The sequence below is a fragment of the Xiphophorus couchianus genome, chromosome 9, assembly GCF_001444195.1.
Source record: "Xiphophorus couchianus chromosome 9, X_couchianus-1.0, whole genome shotgun sequence".
Classification (NCBI taxonomy): domain Eukaryota; kingdom Metazoa; phylum Chordata; class Actinopteri; order Cyprinodontiformes; family Poeciliidae; genus Xiphophorus; species Xiphophorus couchianus.
This window is the reverse complement of record NC_040236.1, coordinates 5,706,857-5,732,125: the sequence shown is the minus strand read 5'-3', so window position 1 is coordinate 5,732,125 and position 25,269 is coordinate 5,706,857. Positions and strand designations below refer to the sequence as shown.

Below are 25,269 nucleotides of genomic sequence, written 5' to 3'. Positions count from 1 at the left end.
CCATCCGCTGGGGCCAGCTAAAGAGAGGAGCAGCGTATGGATAAAAAGGGAGAGTTTAGCTGTGATCAGCACACTGTGTCACTATGATGGACATTTATGAATGGTGTCCCAACTTCGACTCACACATACATAGATTTTTATACATTCTACTACAACCTCACGGACTGCATTGGACACATACGCAAATGCATAGAAGGTACTGCATTTCGTGGAAAGTTTATATCATCATCCACTATTTTCAGTGAGATACCGAGTGACTGAAACATAAGCAGATTTATTTGTTTCACGCATATCTGTGAAGAAGACCCCAACCTCCACACGCATCTCTTACTGTCAAGCCCCCCTCTGAGAAAGCCAGTGCAGTGCCAGGTAAAAGAAGAGTCATAGAGGGGATGCCAAAGCTACAGGGGCTATGATCAGAGCATAGGAGTTGTGCCTTTCGTTCTGTTTGTCATAGCACAGCTGTCTCAGATCCATCACTGAGCACAAGCTGCCTGAGGGCTCTTCTCAGTGCCCAACATAGCAAATCAGGGAATCAACACACTGAATAGCCCGCTGATGCAGTTGAAACTTGCATCAGAGCACTACTGTGAAGGCTATGCTCAGTTTAGTATCTAAGTAGGGGAAGCAAAGACAGTGCTTTGTTCTTTTTTATGTAATCTTCCCCTGATGTGTTCAAATGACTAAGAAAAGGAAAAGCGATTGAAAACAAACCCCATGGTTGAGTTGAATATCTGAAAAGTGAAACTACTAACTTCTGAAAGAAGTTTTCCATGTACTTAAAAGTTATTGCTCTAAATCATATTTCTTAAAGTTATTCTCACTTTCATGAAACAAAAAATCACATAAACATCACTCTAGGAATCGATATTTATGCATCAAAAAGCATCCATTGTCTGAAATATTTAAATATTTTTTTATAACATTTTCAGTGTCAGAATAAGTTGTTTAAATTACACATACAATTACACTAACATTGTTTTATGATTACTAACATTTATTGGACGAATGGACAGTCGGGCAGACAGATTGATTTCCCAGAAGTCTATAGCGCACTTTGTACCATGTTTTTTAAGACTGTATAATTGGAAGTGACCAACTACACTTAGGATACTTTAATTAGGTTGAGTAAAGGGCTATTTCACAGCTTTTGTATAATCTGAATCATGTTGTACCAGCTCTATTGTGTGATCTTAAATACTGAGCAGATCACTTCAAAAGCTATTTGTGTTCTGATGTTTTATAATATAGAGGACTAATATTAGATATTGAGCTGAATAGACATATTCCAGATTTTTTAAAAGCTATCTTTGACGATATGAGCAACTAACTTCTATTTCTTTCAACAAATGGGAAAGAGAGTATTTTTCTCTCTTTTTGAGAAAAATACTCAATAAGGGGAGAATGTCATTCAAACAAATCCAATCTTTAATGATTCTTGGTTTCTCCTATTGTACTGCAGAAAATGTACTAGAAATTAGCTTTAATCATCATCTTCTGTAATCATCATCTGTTCTTGTATTAATTTAGTTTTGAAGTGTCTGATGATGCAGCGCTGCCTTATGTGCTGGTGCTCAGCTCCCAGATAGCCTTGTTTTCAACAATGCATCTTTATAAGTGAAGATATCTTTTTATTCTTAGAATTCTCCTCGATAATTAGGCTGACATTGCATTGTCTCACAGTTCTTTTTCTGTCCTTTCTGTGCTAAAAATGGCAAGCTACATTTTCACTTATTCTTTCCTCAAGAATATTTGACTGCCACTGAGAGTAAAAGCGAAAAGCAAAGCTAAAAGAGCTTGACTTGTCTTCACAGGTGTTCTGACTATTCAAATTATGCACTGTCTCCAACAGAGAGCTGATTATCATCAGAGTGTTTTGTTCCAGTGCTCATTTCTTCACTGTTTCACACATATGGTGTGTAATAAATTTGCCACGATTAGATCTGGATCATTGCTCTTGATAAGAAAAACTGGGATTTAAGGTTTAATTCAGATAGAAGGGGATAACAGAGAGAAAATTGTGGGAAGTTATACAAGCATCATGCAAAAACAAACCAAAAAAAAAAAGTCACTATGCTAAACATTTTCCAGCTAATTCAGGAGTACTAAATATCCATTCATACATTCATCTATCTTTCTCTTCCTATGCAAGAAAGGGTCGCAGTTAGGATCCTCCAGACTGACCAGTGGTATTTCTTGGTTTTATAAGGTTTCCCCAAACCAGGCATAATATATTTTCCCTCCAGCGCAGCCTGGGTATTACATGGGCTGTCCTCCATGAGGGATCCCGATCAGATGCACAAACAACCTCATCTGGCTGCTTCTGATGTGAAGGAGTAGCTGCTCCACTCTGGGATTCCACCAGATGAACTAACTCCCCATCCTATCTCCAAACATGAGCCCTTCCATTCAAAGGAAAAAAATTTATTTCAGCTGCTTCTATTGAGAATCTCATTCTTTCAGTCACGATCCATATCTCATAAACTATTCCAGAAAATAAATGAAATAATCCTTTAAAAAATGGATACTACTGTATGTATAATGTTCTTTAAATAAAAAAATAAATACTCTAGATGAATGCATGTACTTTGTTGTACAGTAGTAGCTCAAAATAGTACATACCACAATAACCAACTTTGGAAAACAGTTGACTGAAGCGGACAAAAAAGTATTTCACAGAGCTCTCCAAACAGATCAGGGCATATGAAGACAAGTCAATCATGCTTCACTTAATAGGAAAAATAAATTTGGATTTGGAGGACATTTCAAGCAAGCAGTTCGCACCTACTTATAAAGATGATCTATTTCCAGCATTAAGCTTCTTTTGACATTTTTATTGTTTTACAGTAGTCATCTTTCATTCAACCAATATGCATTTTTGAAACCAGCATATTTAGAAAAAAAAACGCAAAGAGCTTTTCTTACTCAGATTAAGATAAAATCTTAACAAACAGTCTAGAAAGCATTTCTTGAAAGGTGCCTTGAATATAGCATCTATCAAGATTTTAAACTAATAACGCTGATGATTCTCTCTCAACTAAACAGAGTTTAGGAGAGAAATGAGAAAATAGTTGAGAGGGTGGAAAAGAAGATGGAATCTCTGTCTGAATCTTTTAGTCATCAGCCCACCACAGAGACAAACTGCAGTAGGAAAGGATGTAAGATCATCACTGAGGAAAACAAAGTGTGTAATGATCCAGGGAAGAGTCATTGGTTGGGAATGCTTTACAGAACTGCCACCAGGAGTTTATCAAAACAACTTCAAACAAACATCAGATCATTAATTTGTGATCATCATATAAAACCTACTGAGGGTTCTGTCGACAGGGCAACTGAGTCGTTCTCACTCATTTTTGAAGTTTTCATGCCTTTGATATTTTTACAGAACCCATGTCAAACACCCTAAATCTGTTTTTTTTTTTTTTAAAGAAGCACACTCTAAACCATTCCAGATATCTTTAAATACAATCCACAAATGGATATTGGAGAATTTTATTTTTAGTAATTCAAAAAACCTACATCATAAACTGCATAGATTTTATTGAATACTATTTTCACATCAATACTATTATGAAAAACTACACCATAATAATTTATTATTAATAATAACAACAATAATAGTAATAATAATAACTATAATAATAACAATAATAATAATAATAATTATTATTATTATAATAATTATAATAATAACAACAATAATAATAATAATAATAATAATAATAATAATAATAATAATAATAATAATAGTGTCACAGTAATAGAGTAAGAACAGATTGTGTAAGCTTTTTAGAGTTTGAACATGCCATTTTATTTTTGCTGTATTTCTAATTCTTTTAGATTTCATTTCTTAACATAAATATCTCCATAAAGTCATTCAATTCCTGGTCCATCAGGTAGGTAGATGGACCAGGTAGGTTCATCTATCTACCTGATAGTATTAGGTAGGTAGATGGACATTAGGGGGTTGGTGATTATCTCAAGTTGCCACTGGACAAGAGGCGGCATACACCCTGAAAAGCTAACCAGCCTTCAATGAAGAGACAAACAATCATTGAGACACACACACACACACACGCCTGCACCCAGAGCAATTTAGATTCTCCAATTAACCTAGTAGACATGTTTGTGGACTATGTAAGTAAATTTGATTTCCCAGAGTAAACCCTTGCATGCATAGAGAAAAAAAAAAGACATACAAGCTCCATACTGAAAGGCCAGAACAGAAATTCCAACAATGGTTTTCCAGGCAGAAATTTGCAAAGTTTAGCAACATGGCTAACGTCTGCTAACCCCATGTTGCTATCCCAATAGACTACCAAAATATATAAATGTACATATGCATAAATGTCATGTTCAATATCAACATTTATTTTACAGAATGTTTTACAATATCACTCAAATGCATGACTTTAATCCAGCAATCATGTAAAGTCAGTGAAAAATAATTGGATATTAAAATTTTTGATAGTGGGATTTGCATAATTGCTCTGAAAATGTATTTCTCCCCTCAGAGATTTCTTCTGTTTGTGCTTTGTTTTTTTCAATTAATCAAACAAATTTTAACATTAGGCATGTGTGGAAATAAACAAAACAAAACAAAAACTATTTTAATGAAATTTTTTATTCATCTGGGAAAAAAATATGCAAACAAACATGCACTTTTGTAAAGAACTTCTAAAGAAGTTGCTCATCCACTATTTTACACACATAGAATGTCTGTCTATCTCCACAATGACATTGCATAGACTGCCATTCATTTTTCATTCATTTCGACAGCCTATCCCTGATCCATTCTCTAAACCTGACCATCACCATTACATGCCTAACCTAAACTCAATTCATACCTTAGTCCTAAACCTAACCTCTAGCCCAAACAGCACTTCTTCTATTTCTCCTTATGGAGCCCATTAGGAGCAGTCGGTCCTTACAATGTAATATATGTTAGGAAAATGGTCCTTACACTGTATCAGAAAAAAAGGTCTCACAAACACACTTCTCACTCCCCACTTCTGTAACAATATGCATTAAACTCTATATAGTCAAAACTTCTATCCTGCAATTATGCACTGATTAGAATGTCAGCGACAATGTTTGGGTTCAGTGCTTTTCCCAAAGGCTCTTTAACTTGTGGATAATATTGCTGGCATTTGAGTTGAAGGACAACCACAATGTAGTTTACCACTGTGCCCGGTAAGCCACAGCTCTCAATAGCATAATTGCTGAAATGGTTAACAAATTTTTCAAAAGATAATTATTAGGGTCAGCTGATCTACATTGCATAACCATAGGTGAATGATAGAATGTAAATAATCTGGTAAATCAAGAGCTTAGTTTTTGGATCAGCTCTTTTTTTGCCTCAAAAAAATGGAGCAGCACCTGAATTACTGTAGTCGAGATCTCAATCCGTCTATTCATCTCTTGCTCCACATAACCTTCATTCATGAACATCATTCACAGTGTGATTTTAAAAATCATACAGGGATTTGAACACAACACACTGTGTAAGCATGATACGATCAAATCTTGACAGTGACAATTGAGAGGAGGATGGAACGAAGGAAAGGAGGCAGCTGTGGAAGAACTCAATTTGTATGACACTCAGGCGTCTATCACAGCAGCAGCTGAACTGCAGGGTTTTAACAAAAAATATCTGACACTGCTTTATATTTGCTGTAAGTTGTCAAGAGAACTAAATCAAGATTCAAGGTAATATGCAAATGTTTTCATGTGGTTATTTTAGATGAAATATTTTGTCAAGAATAAGTGATGAGTGCTACATATGAACCTGACTTATCAGTCCAATGATGAACCCTAAGAAAAAAATCATACTGCATGTTTGGTTCTCTGTCAGTGCCATTTAGTGCTGTACCCTAAATCCCTTCCATTTTTCATTTTATTTCCCAATATCTTTATGTTCAGGGGGAAGAAAGCATCTTTGTAGGTTAGACAGAATTAGAATTTGCAGAGGATGTTCACTTATAATTCTAACTCAATAGTATATCTCAGTCTGTTCGACTAGGTGTCCTGTCACAAAGCTTATGTAATGTAAATTTCACCATCTGCAACTGCACAATAGGGTCTACCAGGAGTTTATGCAGACTTTCATGTGCAGCTATGATTTTTGTGACCGTAACGACCGCAATGTGTGTACCCTGACAGCAATAAAAGAAAACAGACATTTAAATTGTAGTTGCTAGCTCACTGCAGAAAATGGAAAACTCAAGGTCAGACTTTGGGTAGCAGAAAAAACTGTGAGGTTTGTTTCTTCTTTGTCCTTCTTTGTCATATGACATGATTTACCTCCCAGGAACACCAAAATCTACCCTAATATCCTACTGACATGTCACTTTTTGTCTGGTTATTTACATTTCTTTCTCTTTGTAGCAAATCATTGACAACAGCATAATACTAGCCCTGTGAGGCTGTAGTGAAAAATGGATTGCTGTAACGCAACTGAGTTAAAGATACTTATATGTGTTGAAAAGTGTGGATTTACAGACGCAAAATATGTAGAGACATTCAAAGAAATCAATTTACATTTTTGCATCTAAATTTCATGGTCCAGATGCCCATTGAGACCTTCATATCTATACACTTCAAAGTGGTTACTCATACGTTACACCTAATGTGGAACTGCTGCTACTTCCTCCATTCCCTCAAGTTTTAACAGTTTAATCTTGTTAATTCTGTGTGAATTCATGTGTATTTTCTTTCTAGCGAAGATCTTCAAAGCAAAGAATGCAGTGAGAGTAAATCCTTGTCAAGATAATAAAAATGTCTGTTCATTCTTTGTTTCCCTCTCAAATGCCATTTTAGCATTGGAAACAATTTTTTAATGTTTCGTATTTGGTAATGTCATATTTATGACAGTGTCATGTCAGTCTTATAAACACCCCATCAAATAAAGTGTTACTTGGTATTTTTTCCAGTTCACCTTAACCAAGCTTTTTTTATAAGGTTGTACAAAAGCACACAGATGAATTTCTACATAGGATTTTCTTTTTATTTGAGCTTCTGACAAGATTGTTGAGGAAGTTCAAGCAAAGATCATTGTTGTGACATTCTGTTATGCTACAAAGTGGGGAAAAAAAGTTAAATGTCACATAAGTAGGAGTTTTATTTAAAAATGTGGTATTGATTTGTCGGTAACGCAAATATCATCACTACCGTAGAACAATTGGTGGTTCAAAGCTGCAAGATTATCTCTGTTTACAGAGAGGAAAGCTGCTAAGCCTATCCCCTTTTGTTCTGGAATTGATCATGATACTGTTGACAAGAGATTGATCACTGTGCACAAAACATAGGATGCCTAGAATGTAATTGTTTTCATAATGGGAGATGTACACTATCAATACACACAGTTAACATCACAAACACACACATGCAAACACAAAGATAGCAATTCGCACATGAGTCAACAGTAACAGTAAATCCCTCTTTTCAAGACTTCATGTTTGTATCTGTCAGCAACAGGCACGACATTGTAACATAACCACTATGTTTGTTTTTTCCTAAATAAATACATTAAAAAGTAAATGTATCAACCTGTCGTGTAGAACAGTTGCTGTGATTTCATTGTTAAAAAGTATTCAATTTTCCACTGTTTATAACTGATTTTGGGTAAATCCTGATATGTTCAGGTGTGTGTGCAACGGATTAGTAATTAAAAAAGGGGCGTGTGCGTCGGCGCGAGAGGCGCAAGCAGGGAGGAAGACGCTGACCGTGGGATCTGTGCAGCGGGAGTTTTGACTTATCTGATCGTTTAAAACTAGTAAAAATCAAAGGAAAGACATCAAAAACAGCTATCAAAGATCGCCCCGTGCCACAGATGGTATTTTAGGAACTGGATCGGAGTTTGCACCCAGGAAACCGCGCCCGGTGCAAGTGGACGCCGCCAGTGCGAGAGGACGCCACCGAGGGGAAAGAGAAACGCTCCCGGTGAGATCTGGACTGTACTTTTCTTTTTGGGGATTTTTGGTGGTACCACTTTTTTTCGTATCTTTTTGGGGAGGGGTTTGGACGTTAGGATTTTTCATTTTGGATCGGGACTTTGGGGAAATACTTCCAGGACTTTGTTTATTTTTCGAGGATATGGAACTGCTTTATGGACAATAATCTCTTTGAAAAAAGGATTGGAAAATTTTGGACATTTACTTAATTAGGTCTTGTGCTGATTTAAACCGAGTAACCATAATTATTTTTTTTGAGGGAATGGGGTTATCGATCTATCTATTAAGATAACTATTATTATTTTGTAGTATTATAATTCTAGTTGAATAAATCATTGTTGCTAAGGATCAACTTATTTCTTATTGAGTGATTTGGGTATTTATTTATTTATTTTTCCAAAATAAATGGTGTAGCATACCTTACCTGTTTTCCTGGGGCAGATCCCCCTTGTGTGTGTTTGTAAGTTCTGCTTTAAGCCGAATGTAACAAAATGGTGGCCAGTATGGGGACCAGGACAATATAATTTCAGGTTTTGTGCTACATCAGATAACACAGTTAAAGAGAATCCTATAGTAGATTTGAATGTATTTGTTTTGAGTGTTTTTTCTTTGCAAGATGGATGACATAACTTCTCAATCACAACATACTGAGGAAAGAGATGCTGATGAGAATGAGGAAGAATGTGGAGCAGGTCTTGTAGATCAGGAAGAGACATTTAGCAACAGAGAGGGAGACGCCTGGGTTACAAGGAGGAATCCTGTAGGTGAATTAACTTCTCTGATTAGCTCCCTTTATGTATCAGATAATGAAGTTGAAGAACGAGAGGATGACGAGGAAAACTATCTCACTATGTCAGACATTAATGGTATTAGGAATGATTTAACCAACATGGGGGGTAGGATTACCTCATTGGAAGAAGATTTTCGGGCATCTGTAGACAGTGCTTTGAATAGGGAGCAAAACATCAGGACATATATAGATAGAAATATTGAAGCCCTGCAACAATGCATGGACACTGCCTTTAAAGACTTTGAAGCTAAGGTTGTAGATTGTTTGCTGCGACGGGATGGGAAGTGGAAGGCTGAAATAGAGAGGCTGAAGCGCGCTAGACTCTCTACAGAAATTCATTCCCTTGATAGTGTCAGACCAAGTCTCCCCGTGCCTTCTGGTCATCTCTCTTCTACCATGAGGCATGTTTTCCCTGAAACATCATCTCCACCTTTAGCCCTACCTGTACAAGGAGTACCACAAGGAAGTCTTGGACTTTCACACCCCCAAAGATCGGACCAAACTACTGCCTACATCCCTCCAGGAACGGTTCCAGTCAGGCCATCAACAGACAGTGGGATAGTAGACCTCCCGGCATCAATCTCTCACCTGGCAGTTCCTTCATCAAGCAGAACATCTGTGGTTTACTCCAAGCCCCCTGTGCACATTGAGTTCCCGACATTTGAGGGTGCAGGAGAAGTTTCTGATGTCTTAAATTTTATTGATCAGTGTGAGACATTTCTAACAGTAAGGCCTCTGGCTGATCCTGAATTATTGGGAGCTTTAACAGCTGTCTTAAAAGGCTCTGCTCGGTGTTGGTGGAGTGTGGCTAAAAATAAGATACACAACTGGTTTGAATTTAAAAATGCTTTTTGTGCTGCCTTTCTACCACCAGACTATCTTTCAGAAGTGGAAGAGAAGTTAAGAGATATGGTCCCGTTGCCAGAGCAATGTCTAAGAGATTTTGCCTTTGAGTATCAAGCACTATGTCTAAGATGGAAGCCAGACACCAGTGAGACCGAGCTGGTGAGGAGGATTTTAAACAACTGCAATCCCAAGCTAGCAGGCTGTCTTCGTGGCACAGTCACCTCTATGGATCAATTAATAAAGGTGGGATCTCAGGTTGAAAAAGACTGTACTGGTGTTAAAATTTACTGGGGGAAAGTGGATCAGCACAAAGCCAAAGGAAAATACCCAGCAAGATCTAAGGGAAATCCCAGAAAGCCAGCCGACTCTGTATCTGTTGTTCAGCGAGGCCCGGGTTCCTCCCTCCTTCATGTTCCCATAGAGGTGCGCGACAGGATGTACAATGCTGTGCTGGATACAGCATGCACCTATTCCCTGATGAGAAATAGTCAGTGGAAAATAATTGCTAGAGAAGGGGAGGTTTTGAAGCCAGCTGACAACCAGAAGTTTGCACTTGCCAATGGCAAAACCTACAGCGCTTTAGGGAAAGCCACAATCATTTATGGTTGGCATGGGATGATGTGGTCGTTGGAGACTTTTGTGGTGGAGGATAATAACCTCACCTTTCCCATTATCCTAGGTCTCGACTTCTTGTCCAAAACCTCTGCCATTATCAACCTGGGTGACCACACCTATGGGGTAAAAGGGCCAAAAGGTTATACCTTTTATCCTTTTTCATTTTCAGCTGCTGCCAGAACACCTGTGCATGATAGTCATTCTCCCGTAAATCTGATCTTGGCTCTGCCATTGGAAAAGGACAAAGTACCAAACACAGAGTCATATCCCGTGAAGATAAAACATCCTCCAGAAGTCCAGAAGGTTTTGGAGGCCTGACCATCTGTATGCTCGGATACATTGGGCAGAACATCTGTGGAAGAACACAGAATAATGACCACAGATGAAATACCCATCCGCTGCAGAGCTTACCGGGGGTCTCCTTTCAAGCGGCAAGTAATAAAAGAACAGATTGATGCTATGCTAAAGGATGACATTATAGAGCCATCACAGTCTTCATGGGGATCCCCCGTTGTCCTTGTTCCTAAGCCAGACAAATCTTTTCGTTTTTGTGTGGACTACCGAGCTTTGAACACCAAAACGCTTCAGGATGCTTATCCCATGCCCATCATCCATGAGCTGTTGGAGTCAATGACTGGAGCAAACATTTTCAGCACCCTGGATTTGAAATCTGGATATTGGCAGATGGCAGTGGCAGAAGAGAGCAAGGAAAAAACTGCTGTTATTACCCCATTTGGACTTTATCAATTTAAGCGCATGCCATTTGGATTAAAAAATGCAGGAGCGTCCTTTCAACGTTTAATGGAGAAAGTTTTAGGAGAGCTACGGGGAAAGATCTGCTGTGTGTACATTGATGATGTGATTGTTTTCTCAGCCTCAGCCGAGCAACACCTGAAAGACCTGGATACAGTATTTGCAAAGCTCCATAATGCCAATCTGTCCCTCAATCTTAAGAAATGCAACTTTTTCCAGCGAGAACTCAAGTTCCTGGGACACATTGTCTCAGCGGAAGGCGTTCAAGTGGATCCGGAAAAAACCCACGCCATTATGGTTTATCCTACTCCAACTAACCAGAAAACACTTCAGAGATTCCTCGGAATGGTTGGTTGGTACCACAAGTTCATCTCACATTTGGCAGAAATAGCTTCACCTCTTTATCAACTGCTCAAAAGAGATGTTTGGTGGGAGTGGACAGTGGACTGCCAACGTGCCTTCATGACCCTGAAGAAAGCTTTGGTGGAATCACCCATACTGGGGCAGCCAGATTTCGAGTTACCTTTCGAAATACATACAGATGCCAGTGACGTTGGTCTGGGGGCCGTCCTTGTCCAACCAACTCCGGATGGAGAAAAGGTTATTGCTTTTGCTTCAAGATAATTGAAGGGAGCAGAGCTGAACTACTCCACCTCTGAAAAGGAATGCTTAGCAGTGGTTTGGGCAGTGGAAAAGTGGAGACACTTTGTAGAGGGTACAAAGTTTACCATTTACACTGGCCATGCTGCACTAACCTGGGCATTTAATTGCCCCAGAACCAGTTCTAGGTTAACACGCTGGGTGCTGAGGTTGCAAGAGTTCAATTTTGAAGTACGATATAGAAAAGGAATGCACAATGTAGTGCCTGATGCGCTGTCCCGAGCAATGGTTACTAATCCTGCTGGAACAGCCCAGGTAGCCCTGAATTCTGCTAAAACCTTGTTAGGTTTGCCCCTATCATTTACGGAAATCAAGGAAGCTCAGGAAAAGGACTCAGACCTAATGGAGATGGTTCAGGATCCGAGATACCAGAGACCGGACAAGATCTCTTTCTACAAAGTTCACGATCTCTGGTACAGGAAAACCCCACTAAAAGATGGAATCAAATATCAGCTGGTGATTCCCAAGTCTTTAGTTCCTCAATTTCTACAGTACTTCCATGATCATCCATTGAGTGGACATCTGGGCAGGCTAAAGACACTCCTCCGGCTGTTAGAAGTAGCATGGTGGCCGTCAGTCCGTAAGGATGTGTGGCAACATGTAAAGAACTGTGCAGTTTGCCAGAAGTACAAACCAGATAATCAAGCTCCAGCTGGCTTTCTGCAGCCGACACCGCTGACTGAACCCTGGGCAAAACTTGGGGTGGACTTGATGGGACCTTTTCCACGCAGTAAAAAAGGAAATGTCTTCCTTTTTGTGGTGATCGACTACTTCACAAAGTGGGTGGAAATGTTTCCTGTAAGAGACAGCAAGACAAAGAAGCTCATCACTATCCTCCAGGAGGAGATATTTACTCGTTTTGGAGTTCCACAAAGTCTTGTGTCGGATCGTGGGCCCCAGTTTACCAGTCAAGAGATGGCCAGTTTTTGCTCTATGTGGGGGGTAAAGCACCATTTTACCACCAGCTATCATCCCCAATCTAACTTGACAGAACGAGCAAACAGAACTATCAAAACAATGATAGCCTCATTTGTTGGACAGCATCACAATCAGTGGGACCAACATATAAGGGAGTTCCGTTTTGCCATAAATAGTGCTCAACATGAAACCACAGGGAGAGCCCCTGCAGAGCTTATGCTGGGACGTCAACTTCAAGGGCCATTGGAGAGGATGATAGCCAAACCACCATCACCTCAGCAACCCATATACAAATTGTTGGAGCAACATAAGGAGATGAAAGAAGAAGTCAAACGGAAAGTTGGGATAAGTCAAACCCGACAAGCCAGATACTACAATGCCCGGAGGAGAGGTGCACAATTCCGGCCGGGAGATTTGGTCTGGGTAAGGTCCCACCCACTTTCCAAAGCAATAGACAGTTTTTCCTCAAAGCTAGCGCCAAAGTGGTCAGGACCAGCTACAGTGAGGAAACAGTTAGGCCCAGTAAACTATTAGCTTCAGTGGAAAGGCCAGGACAAAGGAGCAGACACGGTTAATGTGGTTAACTTAAAGCCTTATTTTGGAGTTCAACCTCCCTTGCCTCCGGCTGGGGGGGGGGGATTGTAACATAACCACTATGTTTGTTTTTTCCTAAATAAATACATTAAAAAGTAAATGTATCAACCTGTCGTGTAGAACAGTTGCTGTGATTTCATTGTTAAAAAGTATTCAATTTTCCACTGTTTATAACTGATTTCGGGTAAATCCTGATATGTTCAGGTGTGTGTGCAACGGATTAGTAATTAAAAAAGGGGCGTGTGCGTCGGCGCGAGAGGCGCAAGCAGGGAGGAAGACGCTGACCGTGGGATCTGTGCAGCGGGAGTTTTGACTTATCTGATCGTTTAAAACTAGTAAAAATCAAAGGAAAGACATCAAAAACAGCTATCAAAGATCGCCCCGTGCCACAGATGGTATTTTAGGAACTGGATCGGAGTTTGCACCCAGGAAACCGCGCCCGGTGCAAGTGGACGCCGCCAGTGCGAGAGGACGCCACCGAGGGGAAAGAGAAACGCTCCCGGTGAGATCTGGACTGTACTTTTCTTTTTGGGGATTTTTGGTGGTACCACTTTTTTTTCGTATCTTTTTGGGGAGGGGTTTGGACGTTAGGATTTTTCATTTTGGATCGGGACTTTGGGGAAATACTTCCAGGACTTTGTTTATTTTTCGAGGATATGGAACTGCTTTATGGACAATAATCTCTTTGAAAAAAGGATTGGAAAATTTTGGACATTTACTTAATTAGGTCTTGTGCTGATTTAAACCGAGTAACCATAATTATTTTTTTTGAGGGAATGGGGTTATCGATCTATCTATTAAGATAACTATTATTATTTTGTAGTATTGTAATTCTAGTTGAATAAATCATTGTTGCTAAGGATCAACTTATTTCTTATTGAGTGATTTGGGTATTTATTTATTTATTTTTCCAAAATAAATGGTGTAGCATACCTTACCTGTTTTCCTGGGACAGATCCCCCTTGTGTGTGTTTGTAAGTTCTGCTTTAAGCCGAATGTAACAACATGTTAAGTCTTCAAAAATTATAATTACACCCTCAAGCTCTGACCAGTTTATTTTAAGCACATGACAAAAAAAAACAAACATATTCTCTGTAAGAAGCTTCTGTGTTCTTGAATAATAGATGTTTAAAACACTTTTACTGCCAAATTCTGCAGGAGTAATTCATGAGAGAGGCAAATTGACAAGTCAACAAACAAGCCATTCTGCTTTAAATTGATATTTGGAGTATCTATGCTTATATCTGCATAGCAACAATTTGTGCTTGAAATAAAATGTACTCTTATTCCAAGCATTTTGCAAAATGTTAATGTTCTTTTTTTTGCATTCCTTTTTGTTTTTGTAGCTAAGCAGGTGCAGTAAAACTGGTATTTACAACCTTTCCTGTATAAGGTCTCAACGGAAATATAATCAGAAGACAGAGCAAAGACAAGTAATGTGCTACAGTTAGAGATTCTGTGGTTCTTTCCCACTGCACTTGCTGTCAACACTGAATTTAAGTTAATAATGACATGAGAACTGAATAAATGTTTCTTATTCAGCCAATTACTTCTCGAAAGGCACATTTAACATCTTGGCAATTAAAGTTAAAACATTCATGACAAACTTTGGTTCAATGTGTTTATATTATATCTATCCCATTTTACATGGTGCAATGGATTTATTTTTCATGCATTATTTTAATACAGCAGCCAAGAATGATAAAAATAGTAAAGGAAAAATTAGACAAAACACAAGACATACTACTATCATTCTGACTGGAAAGAAACTGAAATAAATCCAAACACATGGTTACTGTTGTCTAAATATTACATGGATGGATGAATGAATGGATGGATAGATTAAGTTCAGAAAACAGAAACAAATTTACAAAATTATTTTATGCAAAATATTAAAACCTCTTCTTTTCTGCAGTTTGTCAAAATATGTTGAAAAGAGACTGATGGTCTCAACAGGGGCCATAAGCTATGAAGCAAGTTCAACATATTCAGGTTGTCTGCTTAGCTCATCCTTACATTAAAGATCGAAATAAAGTAAAGAAGGTTTCTGATACTTAACATCCTAAATCTAAAACTGAAATTACCTAAACAACAAAACAAATAAACAAAAAACACTAATATGCTCATAATATTTGTACTCAGATGGATGATAATGTTTTGATATGCTAACTTTATTTGGCATTCTTCCCCACATTACTCTGTAATTTCAAATCATCGGTGCTAATTCTTCACATATGAAACAGAACGTTGGTTGAATAAATTCCAATCTGCTGGACATCGCATTGCAAATGTTTTCCATGTTTGGTAACACTTCACTCATCATCTTTACCAACTTAAGAGTTTTCTTTTTTTGTCTTAGATTATTTTTTGTTTAAGTATTTAGCATTTGTTTATCTGTTTGCTTGTGTTCCTTATCCTGTAGCACAGCTGTTATCCGATTCTTTTTTTGAATCTGGCAGCACTGCAGGGTAGAGGTGAGTTCTAAATGTGAAGAGCATGAACCTCAATTATCCTCTCTAATTCTAACAGAATGTAAATAAGAGAAAGCATAGTGAATGGGAAGAAGTAAAAAAAAAATTATAGAATTGAATGACGTAGGTAACATAGGTATCTCTTCATGGTATCCTGCAGTCTCTGTTTATAAATTAATTTACTACGAATCTCTCTTTCATAAGGACTACTTTCATGGACCTCTGGTCCTGATAACTCCCTCATCACCCACTTGTCAGAAACCATGAGCCCTGCACAGAATGCATTCCCTGTCACTGTCATTGCTGCTGGAACAATCTTCTCTGGCTTTGTCCTAAACCTCCAAACATGAAACTATGGAAAGTCACTGTCCACTGGATCTCTTCTCTCGGTAAACAAGCTGCTCTTGGAATAATGTATATCTGAAAGAATATAAAATAACATCTATTCTGTCTTTGGAAACACCATGCAAGATTGTTGTACTGAAGGTCAATCATTCGTTCTGCAAACCCATGTCTGAAGCATGAGAAATAAGTGATGTAAAGCTGTGTTCTGAATTTAAAAAAGCACAAATAACATATTTAAGCTTACATTTGCAAGGTTTTTCATAGCTTTTCCAACAATAAATACTTCACTATACGGTCAATACCTTTGCACAAATCCAAAGAAAGACACATTCAAATTAATTTCTTTCCATCAGATTTGGTTTGTTTTTAATCCCTCATATGCCTTGGGATATTTTATCTTGTGAGAAAAAACAGTGTAATTCAGTCAACAAAATAGTTAAACAACGAAGGTCAAACTGAACAACTATTAATGAGTCACTTGGAAGAATTTCAAAAATACTGTGAAAGTTGAAATTCATAACAGAAGGGCTGAAGTGGCAGATCAATTAGCATCTGCTCATTTATTTACATGTTCCTTTTTCTAACCAACTTACATTTTACTGAAAAAATACTGCAATGAAGTTAATCATACATGGATTGCTATCTACCAGACAAGACGATCAGACATGCACACTTCTTACTGTCAGTACGAAATCTGTAATTACCTTAAAATACATATTTTCAGTCTATGGTAGGAAGCTGATCTATCTACAGACAGTGGCATTTTTGCTGCTGCCAATTTCAGACTTAGGTAATAAATAATTGCCTCATAACAACCAGTCAGTTCAAAGTGTTTTATTGAACCTCTTGTCACCTAGAACTCCACCAAATCTGTTGCAACAGACTGAAAGCACAAGAAACGTTTCATCCGCTTTAGTTATAGTAACACTAGAGAGCCTCTCCATTGAATCTGGGAGACGTTTAAAAGGCTCATAGCCAATTGCATTTTGACACAGTTTTCTGTTCCAAATTAAGCTATACTACATATTGTGGAACAGTTAAGAAAATTAAAGTTTGTGCAGCATTATTAAAACAACAGAAAAAGGTTTTTAATCAAATGTTAAACAATTCAATTTGACTGTAGAAAGTTTCTTGACTTTTAACTGTGGAGGAAGAACAAGTTCCAAAGAGTCAGTCAGATGAGTTAAAGAAATACTGAAGTAAATGCTTAAATAAATACTCAGGTTTAAAAACAAGTTTTAAACCACTCATGTCGCAGCTTAAATCCATCATCCAAAAGTAAGAGTATGGTTCAACTGTAACTGTGACTGTGAAGAGGCTCATGTTATCTCTGGTAAAGCTGTAAAGCTTAACATCTCATGAGAAAGATTTGAGAACTCACAATACACAAATCTGTCCTTTGCAGAAATGTGGCCAGAACATAATTTATGTGAGCTCCTAGTCCATCACAAGCCATGTAAAAGGATGAAAGAAAAAAGACATATGAAAGGCAGTCTAGTCGGTCAAAAAATATTTTTCTCCTAAATGCAAAACCCTACCTGTGGCAAAACACTGACAATGGACATCACTCAGAACACCCTATATGCACTTAGAGAAATACTGGTGGCAGTACCATGCTAGGGGAATGCCTTTTCTTAGTAAGTACAGAGAAGCTGGATGATTGTGAAAGTCTGTTAATTGCTGAAAGAGACCAGAGAGAGATTAGAACTGTCTCCTGCTTCCAGGACATTGACTCTAAATAATCAATCAGAGTCACAGTTTAATTATTTAGAAGGAAAACTGAGTTACATTAACCTGGTAAAAACCAACCCCTTGCCATATGCTATTTTCTCCGTACAGTGTCTGGTATCTTGGCTATTGAGAAATGACTGCCTCCTGGAGGTGTGGATTGTGTTGAGGTTTTCAATTTTAGCCAAACCTTAACGTTTGCCTGTGCTTACTGGGAATTGCCTGCACTGGAAATAACCATCTTCCACTGGCATGAGAAATGAACTGAGCCGAATGAACCGAATGTGGTTGTTAATGTGAATTCAATAGTTTGAAGCGTGGCCAGCAAGGACTGAATAGCTTCATTCATTTCCTCCATATTCATTGCTCAATGCTAGAACTGCAGGTAGACTCCAATTCTAAAACAGCATAGAAATCAACATCATTGTTCACAACCTCCCATTCTGTCCGCTGATTGGCCTGAAAGAAAATCTACTAGAGACAATCCAAGACAAGGGGAGAAAGCCCAGACTGTGCTGTAAGTGAGAATCTCTTCCCAGTTGAATCCTATAGGAATTCAACTGGAATCAACTGGAATTGAACCACCATAGGTGGTGGAGCAAATCTTTTTATCTTGGTTGTCTAAGGCCAAACTAAGATTGACTGTGTCGAAGTCCAAACTTAAATTCAGCTGAGAAGGTAAAAAAATATTGTTTGCAGATGATTGCCATCTGATCAGATTGAGCTTCAGCTATTTTACAAAAATAATGGATAAACTCTTCTATCTGTTACTCTTCTAGCTGGGAAAACCATGTCCCAAAACACTATGGCAGTCATATTTGTAGTGACAAGTGGTTCCAAAAAAACACTGATTCAGACAGGTTGAAAACAAATGCATTCAGGTTCTTAGTAAAAAAAGGAATCTGAAGGGTTTTATTTTTACTGATATTTTTACTGAGTTGTTCTCTTTCCACATCACAATTATATGCTACTTTGTCTTACAAGCATAAAATGTCAATAAAATATGTTGAAATTTGTGGCTGTAACATGGCAAAATGTGAGTCAAAAAGTCTAGAATTAATTTTTAAAAATATCAAAATGCCTTTGACTGCAATAAGACATAATAATTAATTGATAAAAAACTTTGTTATGCATTTATTTGATTACATTTAATAAATTCTATAAATAAATATCCATATTTGAATTTAATGTAAACTGCCATAGGTGGTGGAGCAAAACTTTTTATCTTGGTTGTTGTAGTATTATTTTTTTTTCCTTTTATTACTGCTAGTCTCCGTGGTAGCAGTCAAAACAAATCTCTGATGTATAGCCGCCCCAACAGCAGAATGTCTTGTGATGCATTGACTCCCAAGCATTCATAAAGTTAATTTAGGAATGGTATAGAAACTCTCAGCATGTCTCATAGATCACAACAAAATTAAACATGTAAATGCACCTAATCTCATTGTGATCCATTACATATTTATGTTAATTACACATAATTTAAAAGTAAGATTTTATTCTCCAGTCTTAAATATGAATTTGTGTGGATCTATACTCTAAATGGTTTATCGAGCTGCATTGCTGTGCATTATGGTATTGCGTTCCTTAATCGCTTTTCTCTAGTATTCTTCTTCCCTCTCTGTTCTCTTCATTGCTTTTTCATTGCAGCTCTATGCCCATTTATTCCATCCCATTTCATAATCTGTTTTAAATGTGCTTTTTCATCTAAAGCATTCACAATTCCATGGGAAAGTAATAAACAGGAGATTGATAAAGTACAACAGGCAACACAAAATGACAGGTGTTGTGAAATCATGCCTCAGCAGCCCAACCTCTCCACAAACATGCCCGTATATAATTGAAACACTAATCAGACCATAATTACAAGAGACATCTCCTTGCATCAAATGAAGTCAATGTAATCGCCAGTGGGCTGACAAGGGAAAAGAGAGGAGAAAACAAAGGAGATGAGGCGTGATTTAAAAATTATGGTCCATGAAGAAGAAGAAGGGATGTGCTGACATTTTGACTAATATGCTACTTTGTCCTCATATGGCTCTACTGCACCCAAGAAATTATGGGGTAAGAACTTCTCACAAGCGGAGATGGTTTCACAACACCACCAGCTCCTAAATCATTAAATGAAAAAAGCTTTTCTTCATTTTACACCCAGTTCTCTGTTTTGTTGGCACTGGGTTCAAGAAAATATCTCTAATTCAGCCTCGAGACGAGAAGTCGTCTCTTCTCTTGGTATGAAAAATATGGACAATCTAAATTTGTATTAACTGTTCAGCCGTGTGTTTTTCAATGTAGCCATGTACGTCTGCTTGACAAGGACACAAGGAACTGGTTGGCGGCATTCAATGGGAAATAAAAGCGACAAAGCAGTTTGAAGGTTTGTAACCCACAGTTCAGAAAAAAAGAATGAATGAATAGCTTTTTTTAAACCCCATTATGTCTGACATACAGGTGGATTTTACTGCAATCACAGCAGAAGCAATACCGTTAAGTGCGTCTATGCTTGTTTTTCACTGCTTTTGAACTCAATGAATCCATCTATGTGTGCCATTATTGCACTTAAGAGCTTAAAAAGAATAATAATTTTTTATAAAACTTCTTTCACTCAGAGGATTTGCTATAGAATCACATCTTTTCAGGTGCTTTACATTGCTACGCTGCAACCCAGAGCTGTACATTTCTAAGCTATTAAATCTCCCCTTAATACCTTGCAGCAAATGACAATTTGCTAGTGGAAAAAGATGTCACCATTTCTCTTCTGATTACAACTCGAAAAAGATTCAGAACTTGTTAAAAAAAATAGCAGAAAGATAATTCCCTGGGCTATTCCGTTGAAGGGACTGACCAGCAGGTGGGGATAAAGCCCCCCTATTTGTACTCTAACTCCTCTGGATCTCTCCTTAATCCTTAACTACCTCTCACCTGCCTTCTGATGGAAAAGGCCAACTGAGCTCTGGAGAATATTTATGAGCAGGGGAAAAGGAATTGGTTTGAAATCATTTGCCAAAGGGGGAGAAAAGATAGAAAATGTGAGAAAGACATACAAATAATGCAGAAGATAGATTAGGTTCTAATATATTTTCTAGAATTAACTTCCTGCTGATCTGGGTTTATTAGGGTCTACTTCTTACTCTGCATGTGTAATTTGGTTTCTCTTCTTACAGGTAAAATGTGTAGAAATGGTTGAGATTGCTCTTTTCAAAAGCTGAATATGAAATCTGGTTTATTTTCAGAATTTCAAATGTATAGTGGTGATGGTATAAAATGCATTAACTACGCTTATCATATATACAACCAGTGCAACACTGCTAAAAAACCAAACATCTACTGCCCTTTTGCACCCAGTTAAGTGCTTGCACACTTTACACTGCTTGGTGCCATTCCGCATCGGTCACATTGGGCGAGGAACAGGGTACATTCAAGACAAGTCGTCAGTCCATCTCAATACTACATAGAGGCACAGAGCACAAACAACTAAATACATACACATGCACAACCCAGGGTAATTTAGCATAACTAATTAGCCTAACATGCAAGTTTTTGGACTGTGAGAAGAGAAAACCCACACTTTACATTGCTCCCAGTAGGGATTCAGAACTCTGGGCCTTCTTGCTGCAAGACAGCAGTGTTAGCAACTGCTTCACTATGAAAGCCCAAGAAAAAGAAAAAGAAAAAAAAACATTAAAATACTTTGATGGCATAAATTTTCTTTCCAAAACTGCAAGTCTATTCTTCCCCCTCATACAATACTAAAAAAACTCTCTTTTAATTTGTCAACGTCTTTGATTCCTTCTGATGGAGCCTGGTGTTAAAAGTGCAAGATATTTAAAGCCGTAAAAGGTTTGCCTTTTCAAAGCAGTGGGAAGCAAATGACTATGTGGGAACACTATCTTTTTACTTCAACAATATAATATTTAACCTTTTCACTTTAACTTGAAATGCAGTTTGCTGTAATTAGTCAGAGTTTTCTCTAATCTTTAACAAAAGACTCCAAAGGCCAGAGTAAACCTAAGGGACAAGACAACTGCAGACTTATGAGGCTTACATTTCCATTTATTTTTGTCCTTAGGAAAGCTTTCATCTTGGCTTTTCACATAAAAGTAATGAGAAAATACATCTGGTTTTCTGTTATGTAAATCAGATAATCTTGTGCATCCATTTAACTAATGTATGCTAATATCTGTCAGCTTTTCATGTCCTGGCTGAGGTGCAAAATGCAAAAGTAAGGAGGGGGCAACAAGGTATGAAGCCATTCTACAAAACAGAAAGGGGACCCCAGCAGAGATGGAAGAGGGGAGGAAATGATGGATGCAGAGAAGCAAACAGAGCTACATTCTCTTTCTTTGCCTGGCATTGTTGCCCCTGTCAGCTGCTAAATGCCAGTGTCAGTCAAGTCTCTGTTCAGCTGGCAACAGTCCTCCTACTGAACAGTGGCGACACCCTCATCGTGGATCATCAAAACACTTACCTACATACAGCCACAAGTTCAGACACTCAAGTATGCCGAGCTAGTCATGCTCAATCAACTTGCACAGCATCCGCTGATGAAAATTGTCGGTGGGTAAACAGCACACTAGAACTTTAGCATATTAAGAAAACCATCATTTGGTTTGAGCTAATTCAAAATGAAAGGTTTTTTCTTTTCTCAATCTTTACGTAGTGATTTTTTAACTAAATGTCTTTATATACAAACATGCATCCTTCAGAGCAACAGACACAGTAACAAACACGATTCTGCCCTTTCAGATACAGTATGCAGTGTGTGTAGGTCACACTGACTGACACAGATGTTTGCTGAACCACCAGCCTAAAAGGATTTAATCAGTCTGGGTTTCAGAGATGATGTTTGAACGCCTCAGATGTCTTTCTCTCCTAAGAAGAAAAAAAACCTATGGGGACAAACACATCAAGTGTGTTATTATATTTGAACGCTCAAAAGTAAATTTACAGTAGAGATGCACAGATCAGACATTTTACTGGTCAAAACCAATTTTCAGGTTTTCTTTTAAATCTGATGTTCAGATTTTAATTTTTCCTAAGAACTAAAACACATAGAAGAGACAAAAGTGTAGTGTTTCTTTTCCCTATTTACAAGCAAATGCTTTTAATTACAACAGTACAGGGGAGATACCATCCTCGTCCCTAACCGTGACCTGTTTTTTGAAACTTTTATTTACAGAGGATTATGCTTTTAATTTATGTGTTTATACACCAAAAATGTCAATGTTCTTAGTTGTTCTTTTGTTAGTAAATACGGAAATAAAATTCGATCTCAGCTACCTGATCTGTCAATCAAGAAAAATAAAACGTCTGTTCTGATATTAGGCCCACTGATTGGAGTATTTCCATTTTATAGTTTATGCAGCTTGTTTTATATTCTGCTGTCCTGAACATATCCTTTTTACTTTGGACAAGGTTTGAGATGGTAAAATATGAATTCTTGAAGTTAACTTAAACAATCTACAATTTACAATCCTTTATTGTTTTTTTTTAATTGTTTTGTATCATTTACACAAAATAAATAGTTAACTCACCATAATTTACATTTGATGAGTTTACACGTGAATAAGCCTTGTTGCATCCTAAACCGTGCTCTGGTCTAAACAGAAAATGCCACAATACATTGAATACAGCTTTCAAACAATAACCCACTGGGTCTTCGCACACAATCACCACACACATTTCTAAAGCCACTTGGTCTACCCACTGTCACACATCAACAGGCTCAGTCAGATATCTGTAACATCCCACTGCTTTGTTCTAACCCTCCTGTGGTATCTCTAGTTTAAGTTCCCACTGATATGCACCATTTAGAGTTTGTATCATACTCCAACCATATACCTCTGCTGCCTACTAAAAAGGAGGCGAGCAGCCGCACGGAGACGAGCTTAGATCTATGCAGAAGGCACGCAGAGCTTTCATTTGTATGCAAAACTCCACTGAGTAATCTTCTCAGTCCCTCATCCCTCTGTTTGCCACCTACTAAATCTGCATCTTTTGTGGTGAAAAGAAAAGCATAGTGTCATCTCTTGTCTATGCTTTGTTGAACAGCCTCCTTTTCCCTCAAGGGAAGGCTACAAAAGAAGCCAAAGTAACTACAGAACCTCTTTAATGCTTGTTCCTTTTTGGATGCAGGACAAGATTTCACAAAATATTTTTAAGGAGTTTAGGTCTCCAAACTCTTACCTGTATATTTTGTACTTGGTGGTGAATCCCTGCTGGTAGCGCTCTGTGAAATCAACAAACTCCTGCGAATTGTGAAAAGGACCCTTCTCTGACAGGAGCCAGCCCAGGGGTCCCTTTGAGCCACTGAAGCCAGCGCCGGTAGAGTCCGCGGCACTGGCCCCTACTGACAACCAGCTTAGGAGCAGGCTTAATGTCAACCACTTCCATAGAAACATGAGGGCCGCCAGTCTAGTGGAGGTCCACGGGCCACTCATGGTGTTTGCCCCGGCCCCGGTGACTCTTCATTCTCCTTGCGCTCCTAATGAGTCCTGTTGGAAGACAGACAGAAAGGAAGAGCGAGATCACCACCGAGGAAAAAACAAAACAAAAAACAAAACAAAACAAAAAAAAAAAAACAGTACTTTTTAAATTTCGCTTTGAATATATAAGTGACAAAAATAAATGAATAACCACTTTTGAATGCGATTATACAATCCATACTGTTAAGATAGATTATTGTTTCGCTTAAGACTAAAAATATTCTCGTCTGTAATCACTTTTCGTACTTCAGTTGTTGTGTCCTTACCTTATTCGGTAAGTCTTTTGATCCGTGACTGCTCGGAATAAATCTCCGCAAAATCCCCTCATAGGATCGTGAAGTTCGGTTCTGCTGGGCGCAAACACCGGGGGGCATTGGAGAAAGGTTGCGACTGCGCAAGTTGAACTAAACAGAAGGTGAAACCTGATCTCCTCCTCCCTTAAAAATACGCTATGTTTCCAGCTGAAAACCTCCCAAAACGCTCAGAAGGAAGGCTTCTGTGAGTCCTCTCCAAGTGAGTCGCTGATGTGGTGTCTTAAGAGACTCGGCTCTTCCAGGTGTGCTAATTATTTTAACGCATCTTCCTAATGAACAAATGAGCAAAGTCCACCGAAGCGCGGTAAGCAGCCGTCCTCTAACTCATGCAGTTTTTGATTGGAGACAGTAGCGCTCGGGGCGCACGGAGAGCGCACGGAGATCCGCCGATGATTCCGACGGTGACCGAGCTCCCCTGCGCGCGGGATGTGTGAATGGCATTCAGGGCGCGCTCTCCCCCCCTCCTGTACCCACACCGCTGCAATTTAATTTATTCCAGCAACGAGAATACTCCCGGTTGGCTGGGACGTAACTGGAGGAAGTGAGAGTAGGAGGCGCTCAGAAGTGAGGGTGGCAGGCAGGATGCGGGGATGGTCAGTTAATGGTAAACTGGGTGCTTAGTTTTAGAAAACCGATGGAGGGCACCTGCAGTCTGCATTAACAAAAACTAAATGCAGGAAGGAAATATGGGGATAAATGTCTTGTCTGTGTGGAATGCAAGTAAAATGATTAGAGCAAATTAAAAGACGTTATTGCTATAAATTAAGTTCTGGATTAAAGCTGCCTTTCTTGAGAAAT

The 25,269-nt window shown here is 38.4% G+C and overlaps 1 protein-coding gene across 2 annotated transcripts in view; it reads right to left on the bottom strand.

Moving 5' to 3' along the window:
- brinp3a.1 (bone morphogenetic protein/retinoic acid inducible neural-specific 3a, tandem duplicate 1) overlaps positions 1-25,034 on the bottom strand; it is a 68,184-nt gene extending 43,150 nt beyond the window's left edge. Inside the window, exons 1-2 of one of the 2 annotated variants that reach the window (XM_028028710.1) lie at positions 24,424-25,034; positions 23,859-24,166 (exon numbers count right to left, since the gene is read on the bottom strand). In XM_028028710.1, coding sequence (XP_027884511.1) covers positions 23,859-24,112 — 254 coding nt within the window. In that variant the 5' untranslated portion in view covers positions 24,113-24,166; positions 24,424-25,034. Of the gene's footprint in view, positions 1-23,858; positions 24,167-24,423 lie in introns of those variants that run through there. The other variant, XM_028028712.1, reaches the window with a different exon arrangement.
- Positions 25,035-25,269: the final 235 nt, after the last annotated feature.